This window comes from Bos indicus x Bos taurus, chromosome 11 (assembly GCF_003369695.1).
Source record: "Bos indicus x Bos taurus breed Angus x Brahman F1 hybrid chromosome 11, Bos_hybrid_MaternalHap_v2.0, whole genome shotgun sequence".
In the NCBI taxonomy this organism is placed as follows: Eukaryota; Metazoa; Chordata; class Mammalia; order Artiodactyla; family Bovidae; genus Bos; species Bos indicus x Bos taurus.
Window position 1 is genome coordinate 30972340 of NC_040086.1, and position 14205 is coordinate 30986544.

Here is a 14205-nt window from a genome sequence, read left to right on the forward strand (position 1 = left end):
AAAATATTAATAACCTCAGATATGCAGATGACACCACCCTTATGGCAGAAAGTGAAGAGAAACTAAAAAGCCTCTTGATGAAAGTGAAAGTGGAGAGTGAAAAAGTTGGCTTAAAGCTCAACATTCAGAAAACTAAGATCATGGCATCCGGTCCCATCACTTCATGGAAAATAGATGGGGAAACAGTGGAAACAGTGTCAGACTTTATTTTGGGGGGCTCCAAAATCACTGCAGATGGTGACTGCAGCCATGAAATTAAAAGACGCTTACTCCTTGGAAGGAAAGTTATGACCAACCTAGATAGCATATTCAAAAGCAGAGACATTACTTTGCCAACAAAGGTGCGTCTAGTCAAGGCTATGGATTTTCCCTGTGATAATGTATGGTTGTGAGAGTTGGACTGTGAAGAAAGCTGAGCACTGAAGAATTGATACTTTTGAACTGTGGTGTTGGAGAAGACTCTTGAGAGTCCCTTGGACTGCAAGGAGATCCAACCAGTCCATTCTGAAGGAGATCAGCCCTGGGATTTCTTTGGAAGGAATGATGCTAAAGCTGAAACTCCAGTACTTTGGCCACCTCATGTGAAGAGTTGACTCATTGGAAAAGACTCTGATGCTGGGAGGGATTGGGGGCAGAAGGAGAAGGGGACGACAGAGGATGAGATGGCTGGATTGCATCACTGACTTGATGGATGTGAGTCTGGGTGAACTCCACGAGTTGGTGATGGACAGGGAGGCCTGGCGTGCTTCGATTCATGGGGTCACAAAGAGTTGGACACGACTGAGCGACTGAATTGAACTGAACTGATGAGATCCATCTAGTCAAAGCTATGATTTTTCCACTAGTCATGCATGGATGTGAGAGTTGGAGTATAAAAAAGCTGACCACTGAAGAATTGATGCTTTCCAACTGTGGTGTTGGAGAAGACTCCTGAGAGTCCCTTGGACTGCAAGGAGATCCAACCAGTCAATCTTAAAGGAGATCAGTCCTGAATATTTATTGGAAGGACTGATGCTGAGGCTGAAACTCTAGTACTGTGGCCACCTGATACGAAGAACTGACTCATTGGAAAAGACCCTGACGGTGAGAAAGATTGAAGGCAGGAGGAGAAGGGGACAACAGAGGATGAGATGGTTGGATGGCATCACCGATGTGATGGACGTGAATTTGAGTCGGCTCTGGGAGTTGGTGATGAACAGAGAGGCCTGGTGTGCTGCAGCCCGTGGGGTTGCAAAAATTTGGACACGACTGAGCAACTGAACTGAGCTGATGATCAGATCATCTAAATGGGGTCATTTGTGAAAGCAGGCAGGGGAAGTGTAGTTATTTATTAGGAATAATATGTGATGGAATGAGTTCTAGATCCCGGTCAGGAGAACTAGGTGCAACTTCAGGCATTGATCTGGGAGGAGAGAAGTGAACTTGTTCATCAAGCCTGTTATAACAATAGGTACCTTAAACCCACTTTCTTTTCTAATTGTTATAATCAGCCCAATAGTTAGATACTATTACCAACTCCCATTGCAGAGGAAGACACTGAGATAGGGAGAAGTCCTACCTTATTGTGGAGTAAGAATGAAATCTCAGCTCCAATTCCAAAGCTGCTGTGTTCTTAACAATATAATCCATAGGCACGCCATATGGGTTGTATACTTCAGTCAGGGTTTGACTGAAGAAGCAGAAGCAGTCATGTACATATATATGTATATATATACGTATATATATGGCAGGGATTTGTTACAGGGATTTGACTTACACAATTGTGGAGGTTGGTAAAGTGGGCTATGTAAGAATTGTCTCTACCTCTGATGCTAGTCTATAGGGCAGGCAGTCATAAAGGGAAGATCACAAGCATGCTTGAAGCCATAAGTGCAAGACAGACTCCACAAGGTCAAACTAAAATCTATTTCTGTTCTTGTTGCTTCTGACCTTGGTGATAAAACTGTTCTGCTGAAGATGGGGGTTCTTCAACATGGAGCTAAACACATATACTTGACTTAAGAGGCAGAGAACCCGAGGAAGGTTCCAGGGTATGGTGGACCCATTGCATACTCACAGCAGTGAGCTGAATCAACAGATGAGCAACAAAGCGTGAGTGACAAAATGGCTGCAGCTTCCCTTCCATCCTCCTGTTTTCAGGAAAATCTTTCATGTGGCCTACCTTCATGGGAAATATTTAAGAAAAGGGAATTCTGGGAAATGTAGTTCAGCCTACTCAGGTTGACATATTTCAAAGGATCACATAGATATTCAGTAAATATTCATCGAGGGAATGAGTGAGTGAATAAATATTGCACTGCCTCTCTTGCAAGTTCTCTGGGAGTCAGAACATTTAATTTTGGCTTTGCTTCTTATAAGTTGAGCGATTTTGAACAAGTCACTTAACCCTTCGAGTTTTGGGTTCCTCATCTATAAAACTCCAAGCATAATTCCTGTTGTGCCTGTTTAATAGGACTTTTATAGGAATCAGTTGAGATGATCTGAACAAGAGCACTTTGAACGCTATAAAGTATAGAACAAATGTGATGTAGTACTACATTATTTTAATTATTAATGTTGTTATGAAGTCTTCAGTTTCCTAATGAATCACATGAAGTTAATAGTTTCTGACCAATTTACCTTATGGATGTGCCAGGGAGATTAAATTAGATGAAGTATGTGGAAGTGCTCTGTCAGCTCTTCCATGGCATATTCTTCAAAGGCAAGACTTATCTGTCATTCAACACTCAGAAACATTTGTACATTGTGTTTTAGTTCTTGGCTAAATGTCTTAGGGGGATAAGGGTGTAATTGGAACCATTAGTAACCCTGGGAGCTGGGGGGCAGTGGCCATTCCTTGGATGAAAGTTGTGGGCAGTGGATGAGCTTTCTGACCTATAGGTCTGGGCTTGCACTTCATAGCAGCCAAACTTGCTCAGCAGAATGAAGAAATCCCTGCGGAAGTTCTTGGTGAAGATGGCATAGAGGAAGGGGTTGGCACAGGAGTTGATGGGGTAGAACAGGACCAGGAGGATCTTTGACTTGGACACAGTGATGAGGGGCACCTTGAGGGAGGCAGAGATGGCAAAGAAGGAGATGGGTGCCATGCAGAGGAAGTCGGTGAAGATGAGCATGGCCATGCGCTTGGCTATCTTGGTGTCACTAGAAGAGGATGTGATGTTGGGGTTCCTCACCGTGAGGTAGATGTGAGTGTAGCAGCCACAGATGACCACAAAGGCCAGGACATTGAGCACAAGGAGGGACATGACATAGAGTTGTGACAAGGGGCTGTCAATGTCCATGGGCAGGCAGATGCTCACCTTCATGTAGCTGCTGATGCCAAAGATGGGAAAGAGGGCAACTGCAAAAGCAAAGATCCAGCCCACCAGCATGATGCTGGCAGCATGGCGGAGCTGCACTTTGCATTCGAGCTGCATGGCATGGGTGATGGTATGCCATCTTTCCAGCGTGATGGCGGTCAGAGTGTAGACTGAGAGCTCACTGGCAAAGACAGTGAAAAAGCCGGCAGCATCACAGCCTGCTCCAGTTTGCCAGTCGATGGCATAGTTGTGGTACTGGCTTTTGGTGTGGACATCAACTGAGGCTATGAGCAGCAGGTAGATTCCAATGCAGAGATCGGCAAAGGCCAGATTGCACATGAGGAACCGGGGGACTGTGAGTTTATACTGGCTGGTGATCAGGATCACCAGCACTAGGATGTTCCCAGTGATGGCCAGGATGCTAATAAACCATATCAAGACTCTGAGAATATCATCCCCCATGATATCTTCACATGGATTAAATGCGTCTGGCTCAGGGGAGCAAGTCACATCAACCACTTCATTGCATAAGTCATAGTCAAATTCACTGTACATCACGTCAAATCCTTTGGCATAGCTGGGCTCATCATCTTCTGCCAAAGAGACTCTCTGACCCCTAGCCTGAGTCATGTCATCAACTTCTTGCCTTAAAATAGATTTGTTGCAAATTGGATGAAGGTCAGAGCTAGAAAAATACAAAAAGGAACAGAGTCAACATGTTGGATCCAGAATGGCAAATATATCACTGTGTTTACACAGGGTAGAGAATGGGATTTCTTCTTGAGACTTTTTTCTTCTAACAGTCTGTCTGCCCTTGAGACTAAGCTCAAGGGTTAATGCTTCTTACTGTAAATGAACAGAACAACTTGTGTGTATATTCCTAGAGTTGGATGGCCCACTCGGGAAACCATCTGGCCACAAACTGAATGTGGGGAGGAAGGCGCCTGGGACTAGCTAAGTCTTACTGTTAAGTGCAGATAATTTACAGACTTGATATCAACTCCATCCTCTCCCTTCCCCATCTCTATTCAGCCCTCCCTTCATATGCCTGAGTAGTATACATTCCATTTTCTCTACACTAAACCCCAGTCCAAGAAGCTCTGGACTGTTTCTCTGACTCAAGTGGGAGATTGTCTGCATAGTTTGGAAGATCAGAGTATTTAGTTTGTTCGCAGCCAACTCTGACCCAGCTGTTTGGTACTTGTGCTACTAGGAGGTCTGCTAACTTGCCTGAAATGTTACTGAGGGGTGTATTCTTTATTATTTCACTCCTCAAGGGCCACAGTAAGCCTCAGGCATTGTCTGCAAGGTAAGCCTGGCTCTCTCATTTTCAGCAGTTTGCTAGTGAGATCCCAAAAGGATCTCAGCCTGATAATGCAGGTTGTGAGGGATTGTAACTCATGCCCTAGGGAGCTGGATCTTTTCAGGGTCACTTTTTCTGTCTTAGTTTCTCCTCTTTGAACCCCAAAATACAAGAGGCCTTGCCAACAGAATATAGGCACTTCCAGAAGGGACTTGAATGAAAACCAGATAACAAATATTCTTTCCAGACAAGTGGCTAGTACATGTAGAGATGGGGGTAGTAGTTCTGAATAGTTCTGAAGCTAAGTCTTAAGGAATGGGTATGTTTCACACTGGGTCTTCTTTTGAATGGAAACATACACACACACCCTGTTCATTTCCTCCCTCCCTGAGGGACAAGCTCACAGCAATGTTGAGTGACTGCATTTGTCTCAAGCCTTAACAAAACCTCAGAAGTGAGTGGGGAGGTGAGTGTTATAACTCCTCAAAGACTGCCCTCCTGTCCCCAACCATAAGAAGGAGAGAGTAGGTGGGGTGTGGAAGAGGTAAAGATTCCATTAGGTGCTGAACGATGGGGGCTGGTCAAGTCTGCAGTGGACACGGACTGGACTGAACTTTCCCCATGACCCTCTAGGAGAAGGGGCTGTTAGTGAGAACCCATTCCTCCCTTCTCTCCCTTCCAGAAAGTGAATTGAATTGCTAGGAAGTCATTTTTCCCTTGGGCCTACAGACTCTTTTTTTTTTCCCCCTGGAGACTGTGTCATTTTGTTTTGTTTTGTTTTAGAGACTGATAGAGCCTCTTACTTACATCAGTCATAGTTGAAACCAAGGAGGTTAAACAGTTAATAACATATATGGAATTGAAAATGTGCACAAAATCTTTTGGTTTAGCCAGAGATCTTGCAAAAAAAAAAGTAAGGCAAGCTCAGAGACTGGCAAAGAGGGAACAAGAGAATCACTGTGTTTTTCCAGTCATTGGATCGGCTGCAGCCCAGTTCTAAGAACAGGAAGTAAGTAACCTGGCACTTGCAGACTGTGATTCGATTCACTGGAATGGATCTAACTAACCATCTAGACACAGCCTTCACTTCCTGGGGCTTATGTTGACTGCTGTGATGATGTTTTTTGTTAATACTGCTACTGGTATATGTTAAGTATTGATGCTTTCCTTTCCTGAAACGGAAGTCACCTAAATGAGTGGGGAAATGGTAAACAATGTATGTCTATGGGAGAAGACTAGAAAGAAAAATGGAAGCCAGGGAAATAAAGTCTTGCCTCTGCAATGCCTCAGCAAATCCTAAGTATTATAAGAAATTGACAATTCAGTTTGGGGTGGAGTTAAAAAGTGGTACTCCTGGACCCCAATAAATCAATGTACAGTTACTTGGGAAGTGCATGGCAGAGTGGCCCAGAGTCTGAGCTTTGAAGATAGACAGACCAGAGAGTTTGAGTCCGACTGGCGTCGGTCAAGTTGTTTACAGTCTCTGAGCCTCAGTTTCTGCCTTTGTAAGAAGAGAATAGTGCTGTTACTTTTGTGAAACTTAAATGAGATAAAGGTGCAAAGTTTTAATATGCCTGGCAGTGAGTACTAGCAGGTATCAGCAATATGAAGACAGAGGATGGTGGTTACGTACTGAGTTCATATTGGGGTCATGCCCTATGTGGGTACTTAATGAATATGCCAAGTGCATCAGTTTAAAATCTAGCTGGAAAGAAAGCACCTGAATATAAGAAATAACAAAACAAGGACAAAATAACAATGTTAGCTGAGTATAGAACTATGACAAGGACATAACCGGTTCAATGACAAATGAGGGAGGGGAGTGGATTGTAAAATTTTTCCATGAGAGTTCAGAAGGGCCATCAGCCAAAATCTCACAGTCACAGGGCCTAAGATTTATACTTCGGGCATTATTTCCAAGTGAAGATTGGAGGGGCAGTTTCATCATGCAACTTTACACTCAAATTTCATTACCTAACCGTGCTACACCTACTATGGTATGGCATGAAGTGACACAATTAAAACACAAATCCTGTGTTTATTATCTTCTGAATAGCATAACCATATTGTTGTGGGTTTGTGAATTTGCTAAATAGAAAGACCAAACATCATTGTGATTTCTGTGTTCTGTCTTGGCATGTCTTCTTTGAAGAGCTGTGGCCCTCTCCTTTGCCACACCTGAGAAGCCCCAATGTAATTTAAAATAGGGACCTAGAGAAAGTGAGAGCCCAGTGGTCCAGAGGGACAAGAAAACCCTTCAAACCATGGTACAATGTAAGACAGACCTGGAGATTTCCAGTTGGGTGATCCCTGAGGCTACATCTATACTACCAGGGGGTGGTGAGACCAGAGGAGTCTGGGCAACTGAGTAAGAGAATATATTCCTATGGTGTTGGGTACTGACAGCACGTGATGTGCAGCTCCTTCAGTGGTCTTAACATCCTTTGAGATTTCTCCTGGTGGGTATTTAGTTCCAGGATTTTGGCAGTGAAATACCAATTTCACTGACCTGGCTGTGGATATCTCTTTCTGGACTATAAAAGAGGCAGGCCTTCTGCTTCAGCCCAAGCTCTTAAAAATTCTAGTCCTTAAGAAGAAATTCCCTAGCTCTTGAGCTAACTTGTGGGGAGTGTCTGATTCTGGGGAGTTCCCTAATGATGTGTGCAAATTCTCAAGAGTAGCCCCTTTTCTGCAGACCCTTTACGTGGGTCTGAGTGTGGACTGCTGCCTCTTCAATACTTTTAAAACATTTTAGGGTGTATATTATTTGGTTGTTTTGTTTTTAGAGTAGGGTATATGTCTGCATGTTAAGGTTGAATAATAGAAGTGGCTACGTTAAGCAGTAAAACAGTATCACAGAAGCTGTGTTCATGCTGGGCTACTGTGAAAGAGTAGGAACCAGGCATCATCTGACTGAGTGCAACTGCATGGTATGGATTGTGTCAGTGAGCTCAGGAGAGGCAGAAACTTGGAGAATCCCTGATACCCAATAGATTATATCTCCGATTGTTGTTGTTTAGTCACTAAATTGTGTCCTGCTCTTTTGCAACCTCATGGACTGTAGCCTGCCATAGGATTTCCCATGCAAGAATATTGGAGTGGATTTCCATTTCCTTCTCCAGGGGATCTTCCTGACCCAGGGATTGAACCTGCTTCTGCTATTTGGCAGGTGGATTTTTTTTTTTTTAACCACCAAACCACCTGGGAAGTACCTGTATCCCTGGTGGATCCTTTAAATATCTGGAACATGTAAACTTCGAAGTTTTCCCTTTACACAACCTCAACTTTTTAGCCACCCCCTAGAACTTGGCTTTATCAGGATTACCCTCTTTAACCTGGGATTCCTGGAACCTGACCAGCCTTGAAAGCCAAAGTGAACAGACGTCATAATCTTTGTTCTCCCTGTGAGGTGCTAAGCTCCAAAGATGAATTAGGGAGGTTTAGCATGGTGGAGGAGGAAATGGCAACCCACTCCAGTATTCTTGCCTAGAGAATCCCGTGGACAGAGGAGCCTGGTGGGCTGCTGTCCATAGGGTCACACAGAGTCGGACACAACTGAAGTGACTTAGCATGCATGCATGCATTGGAGAAGGAAATGGCAACCCACTCCAGTATTCTTGCCTGGAGAATCCCAGGGACAGAGGAGCCTGGTGGGCTGCTGTCTATGGGGTTGCACAGGGTCAGACACGACTGAAGTGACTTAGCAGCAGCAGCATTTAATATTTGGTAGGTAGCCTACCATGTGGGTAGCTCTCTCCTGTGAACCCATTTTCAAAAAAAACACTAAGGCTTTGACCTAGAACTTGCCTAAGGGATTTCATCATGGATGCAGAAGTTGTGGACCAAGTACTCCATTGGAGAAATGCCCAAACAGGGCTCAAGGGCTGGACAGAGAAAACTCACGTTTGCCGCCTCCAGTTTGCAAAGGCACAGCAGTGGCTGGGGTAGGTGAGGCTGGCCTCCACGAGTGTGACAAATTTTTCCAGACTGGGAAGCTTTTTTAAGCGGTAAGTTGACTTGGCCCGCAGCTTCTTAAGATTTTCTAAGCCATAGCTAGGCAGGGAACGGATCCTGGTTCTTGAAATATCTCTACAAGGAGAAGAGGCAAGCATACCTGATTACCGTGAGTCCAAATGTTTCTGCTGTGTTAGCAGTCAAAATAGCAGTCATAGTAGACCTATTTTTACATGAGGGAGGAGGGAGACTCTTGTTCATCCAACACACCTCAGTCACATAAATATTTGTCTAAAGGGACATTTGGCCCTTGTGTTCATGGTAGGAGGATATGGATAACAGGCTGCTCTGTATCCTGGATGTACTAGCACCCTGATCTGGGGCTTAACTGTAGCCCTTTCCCCTTTCACAGTGTCTGTTTAGAATAGACACTCAGTAAATCACATAGGATCAAGGAAGTGAGACCACTTCCTCCCCACCATAAAACCAGATGTAAAAATATATTTCTTGAGCTGGGGTGGAATCTGTGGCCACATTTTAGAAAAGGATGCAAAGAGAACACACTATAAGAGGAAGGAGTATGAGGTGGGCAACAGAGGTACCCTCAGCCCAAAGTCAAAGTGTCAACGGGGAGTGGTGGCAATGACTGTGGTATCCATGGACAGACTTGTCTGTGTGTGTACCCTGCCCCGCTACCTGTTAGACTGGTGACCTTGGTCAAGTTGCCTCACTTCTCCATGTGTCAGTTCCCTCGGTTGTAAAACAGGAATGGTAATAATCATACCTACCTCAGAGGGTGTTTGTGAGAATTAAACAAGCAAAAGTACATAGAAAACCTCCTGACCAACAGACAGCACTTGACAGGCAGCTGTCGTCAGAAAACATCACACACATGCAAGTTGTTCTTGCTTTGTTGGTGACCCAAGGTCTAAAATGTAAATGAACATTTTAACCAGGTTCCTGTCCCTGGAGGGCTCCAGGGTCCCATCCTCGCTGGCAGCGGCACCAGTGACATGGGCAACTTTCTGGCAGCACTGTAGGCAGCTTCAACCTTCAAAACAACTGTGACCAGCTGGTAGGTGCAAGGAGATTTAAATGGTACCAGCTTAGACTTTGGGGGTCAGTGGGCTGGCCATGAATGAGTGCTTCTGAAGGGGGTGGTAGTGATGACCAGATGGACTCATTTCAAGCATCCTTGGGTATACTTGGTAAAGGAGAATCTTCTAATGTCTGCATTTCCTCTAAGTCGAACCAGTAGGCACTCAGAGAAATGAAACTTCGGGGTGTGAATATATATCTGCTACCCCAGATGTTCTCCCAGTCTGGTGAAAATTACTTTCTCAAGGTTTTGTTTTCATAGGGTCATTTATTCTTTTGCTCAAAAATTTATAATGCTTCCCATTGTCCAGTAAAACCCACTCGTAACAGCTGCCCTGTTTGTCTCTTTCTTTTCCAAGCAAACTTCTTATACTAGATGTCCATACTTGATGTCACTATTTTCTCATTTCCTAATCCAACTCAGTTTCTTCCCAACCCCTAGAGAAGCAGTACTCATTAAGGTCACATCTTAGTTCTAACCTTCTTGATTTCTCAATTACATTTCACGCGTAAAACGTGTCTCCATTTTTCTTGGCATCACATTCTTTTAAATTTCTTCTGACATCTACTTTGGCTTATTTCTGATTTTGTTTTTTCTCCTCTATCTATCGGAGTTCCTCTAAACTCAGGCCCCTTTCTGACTGTACATAATCTTCCCAGGTGATCTTACTACTTTGATTTCAGATACCAAATATATGCTGATGGCTTCTCTGTATATACACCAGTTTAGATGCTAGTTCTGAACCCCAAATCCAGATAATCCATTGTCCATCAGATCCCACCCTTTTGATGACTTGCAAGTATCAAAACTGAATTTACCATCTTTGTTTTAAGTATGTTCCTCCTTTTGTTTTCCTTATTTCAGCAAATGACTCCTCCATTTCCCTGTGCTGTTCAGGCTAGAAACCTGGCAGTTACCCTTGACTCCTCCTTCTCCCTCTCTTGGACTCAATTTCTTGTTTTTGCAAGCCTAGCTTTTACATTTGTTTCAAGTTGGTTCACTTTTCTTGGCCACAACTTTAGTCTAAGTCACCATAGTGTTCTTGCCTGGAGAATCCCAGGGATGGGGGAGCCTGGTGGGCTGCCATCTATGGGGTCGCACAGAGTCAGACATGACTGAAGCGACTTAGCAGCAGCAGAGAGACAACAGTCTCAATAACTGTTCTTCTTGTGATCGTTGTATTAAGGTTCTCCAGAGAAACAGAACTGATAGGATATATAGAGATATATAAGAGGATATTTATTATGGAATTTGACTCGCATGATTTTGGAGACTGAGAAGTCTCATGATATACCATCTGCAAGCTGGAGAACCAGGAAAGTTTGTGGTATAATTCAGTCAGAGACAAAAGCCTGAGGATCAAGGAGGCCACTGGTTTAAGTCCCAGAGTTGGAAGACCCAAGAACCAGGAGTTCTGATGTCCAATGCCAGAAGATGGATATTTCAGCTCAAGAAAGGAAACACACTTGCATTTTTGTTCTATGAGGGCCCTCAACTGATTAGATGATGCCCACCCACACTGGGGAGGGTGAATCTTCTTTACTCAGTCTATTGAATCCAGTGCTAATGTCTTATGAAAGCACTCTCACAGATGCGCTCAAGAATAATATTTTACTAGCTATCTGGGCATCTCATGGCCCAGTCAAGTAGATTTTAGTTAATTTACTTAATTAAAATTATTAATTTAACTTAATTAATGATTTTAATTAATCATCCTGGCCATCTAGCTCTAATGCGATTGTTACACTGCAAACTGGGTGATAGTTTAGAAGTCCCAATTAGATTGTGATTTTCTGCTTGTAACTAGTCCGTGATTCTCCATTGCACTTCCAGTGAGGTACAAAGCACTGAATATGATGTGCTGGTCTTTGCCTGATCTCGCTCACTTCCATTTTGTGCTGTGTTCCACTCTGTCTTGCAGGAGAGACGACCTCTAAAGTCCCCATTTCCCAGGCGCCACCGTGTCACTCAGCCTTCAGTTGTGTTGCACACCTGGCACCAGTGGGGTTGGCAGGTGGGAGGAAGGGTGAAGCGCGGGCATTTCTCACCCCTCCTCTGCCTCAGGCAGCGGCTCCTCTGTGACTCCAGCTCCGTCACGCAGATCTGTGGAGGACCCAGCAGCTACCAGCCATCCCAGTTCTGTGCTTCAATTAGATCACATCCTCACTTGCCCTTACAGCCTAGGATTAGTAGCAATTCTCTACCATTGCTAATCCCTGGACTGCTAATTCCCTGCTTGATACTAAGGGAAATTTACATTTTCAGAGTTAATAATTATCTTGATGTAATACCTCTGTGTATTTTACTTAGTTCCCCTCCTTGTTAGATACCCAACAGATCAAATTTGTCAATGCTATTGTTCAAATACTTCAGAGTGCTTGCTGACTTTTGCTTGCTCGTTCCATCACTCCTGTTTCCATATTATCTCTATTTGGATGTCTAATAGGCAGATGAAGCTTTAGATATTAAACATTGAGCTCCCGATCTTGCCCCAAACCTTCTCTACTTGCAGCCTTTCCTGTTGTTCATGCAAAAACTTGGAAGTCAGCCTTGACTCTTCTTTCTCTCATACCCTGTATACCCACCCTCAGCAAAATAACTTGGCGTTACCTTCCACAACTGCTTCTCACAACATTCATTGCTATCACCACAGGAGAAACGTTCTTGGTGTTCCAAGGTCTCTTTTCTAGTTCTTGCCTGTGTATTCTAATTTTGTGGAGCTGGGGGTCCCTGGAATTAAGAGTCTGATCCATGAACCTTGGTCCCTGTGGTGAGTCTTCACTCTCTGATGCTGAAAGACCCAGCTGTCCTAGCCTGCTCAACACTTAGCCTTTCTATTGCTACAGAGATTCTCAACTTTCTTTTCTGCCCTAAAAAAATTCTCTCCAGTTTCTCTCTTCAGGCAATTGCTTCTCTGACCAGTTCTGCTACTGACACTCAAATTCTGGTCCCTGGGACCAAGTTTTTATTTTGCCTGGTGCATGGGCTCTTATTTTTTCCCTCAAATATGGAAGGGAGCAAAGATTGCCTGTTTTGTCTAAAATAGTTCAAGGCTTCCTACGGGGACTGAGATGAATGCATAAACAAAGTCCTTCAGGAGTAATTTAAACCAGGGGGATTATTTATTACTTACCATTAACATTTTTAATATTTCTAAAATCAAGTGATACAAAACAGAAGACCCTCTTTCTTAGTTATGGCTTCACCTCTTAATTTTAGAATATACAAAAACCACATTAATGAAGATTTCCCCAAATAAATTTTTATATTGCATGCAATGCCATCATATTTTCTCACTGACTCTGTAAGTTGATTAAAGATGACTGCAATTTCTTCCTGCTCTTCCACAGAGGGTCTATTCGCCCTTCCCTTGAATCCTGGTGGTGTCTTTGGACTACAGTAGAGTATGATGAAAGTGTTACTCTGCCAGTTCTGGACCTTTCTCCTAAGAGCACTGATAGCTTCTAAATCTTACAGAGCCCTAAGCTGCCATGCAAGAACTCTGAATGCCCTGCTAGTGCCATGCCGGAAAAAGTCTTAGCCAGGTACAGAGGGTCTGGAGGATAAGACGCCGTGTGTGTATGTGTGTCTCTGTGTGTAGAGAGGTACCAAGGAGAACCAGATACTTGAGTGAAGAGGACAACTTGCAGTACATCCCCCAGACCCAGCCACCTGAGCTGACATCACGTGGATCAGAGATGAGACAAGCTACCCAAACTTCTGAAACAAGACCATGGACAAAATGGAACAATTGCTTTAAACCACTGAGTTTAAGGATAGCTTTTATGTAGAAATGCAGAACTCAAACAGATTCGCGTTGACTCCCATCATCTCCATCCCTTTTAACAGCTGTAGAAGCATTTTTCCTTGAAAGCCATTAAGAGTGCAAATAGCAGTATAGTCTATACCTTTCTGCCTCTCTCACTTACCATCTTTTTCTTTGTATACTAGCTCTTTGTATTTGCATTTCCCCTCTCTTGTAGGGCAGAGGACTCCTTGCATTCTCAGCAGTGCCTTCTACATAGTAAGCTCCCAGAAAACTGTTGCTTTGTTCAAAGACAGGCTAAGGAGTGGCCCTGATGGAGGACTAGGAAAGGAAATAGATTGCCCCAGCCAGCTGTGATGTCTTGTGACCTCGTGTACTTACAAAGTTCTGGTACCTTGTATTGTCTCTTCTATCGTTTCATACTGTTCAACTTTCACGTGTATTTGTTTTGTCTCCTCAGCTAGATTTTAGATGCTCTGAGAACAAGAATTACTAAGATACTTTCACGTTCTACCTGGCATTTGGCACAGGGCTGGGGTCAAGAAATCTACTCAGTGGAGAGTTGTCTGATTAGCAGAGATGCCTCAGCATTACTAGAAGGTGAGACGTTGAAGGAAGTCTTACAGGAGAGCAATTCTAAAGGGAGAAGTGTGCAAGGCAAACCGAGAGAGGAAATCTGGATTTAAAAGGAGCTCAGCTTAACGGTGCTTCCGTGGCAGGCAATTATTTGTGACTGAGAGTGTCAAAGGAACCGAGGAAGGGAGCATCCTTGTGCAAAGTTTAC

General features: G+C 43.8%; 1 protein-coding gene across 5 annotated transcripts in view; it reads right to left on the reverse strand.

The window, feature by feature from the left end:
• Positions 1-2526: 2526 nt before the first annotated feature.
• Positions 2527-14205, reverse strand: part of FSHR (follicle stimulating hormone receptor) — a 194892-nt gene continuing 183213 nt past the window's right edge. For 4 of the 5 annotated variants that reach the window (XM_027555229.1, XM_027555226.1, XM_027555227.1 and 1 more), the window contains 2 exons: positions 8506-8691; positions 2527-3984 (listed from right to left, as the gene is read on the reverse strand). In XM_027555229.1, coding sequence (XP_027411030.1) covers positions 2751-3984; positions 8506-8691 — 1420 coding nt within the window. In that variant the 3' untranslated portion in view covers positions 2527-2750. The remainder of the gene's footprint in view (positions 3985-8505; positions 8692-14205) is intronic. The other variant, XM_027555230.1, reaches the window with a different exon arrangement.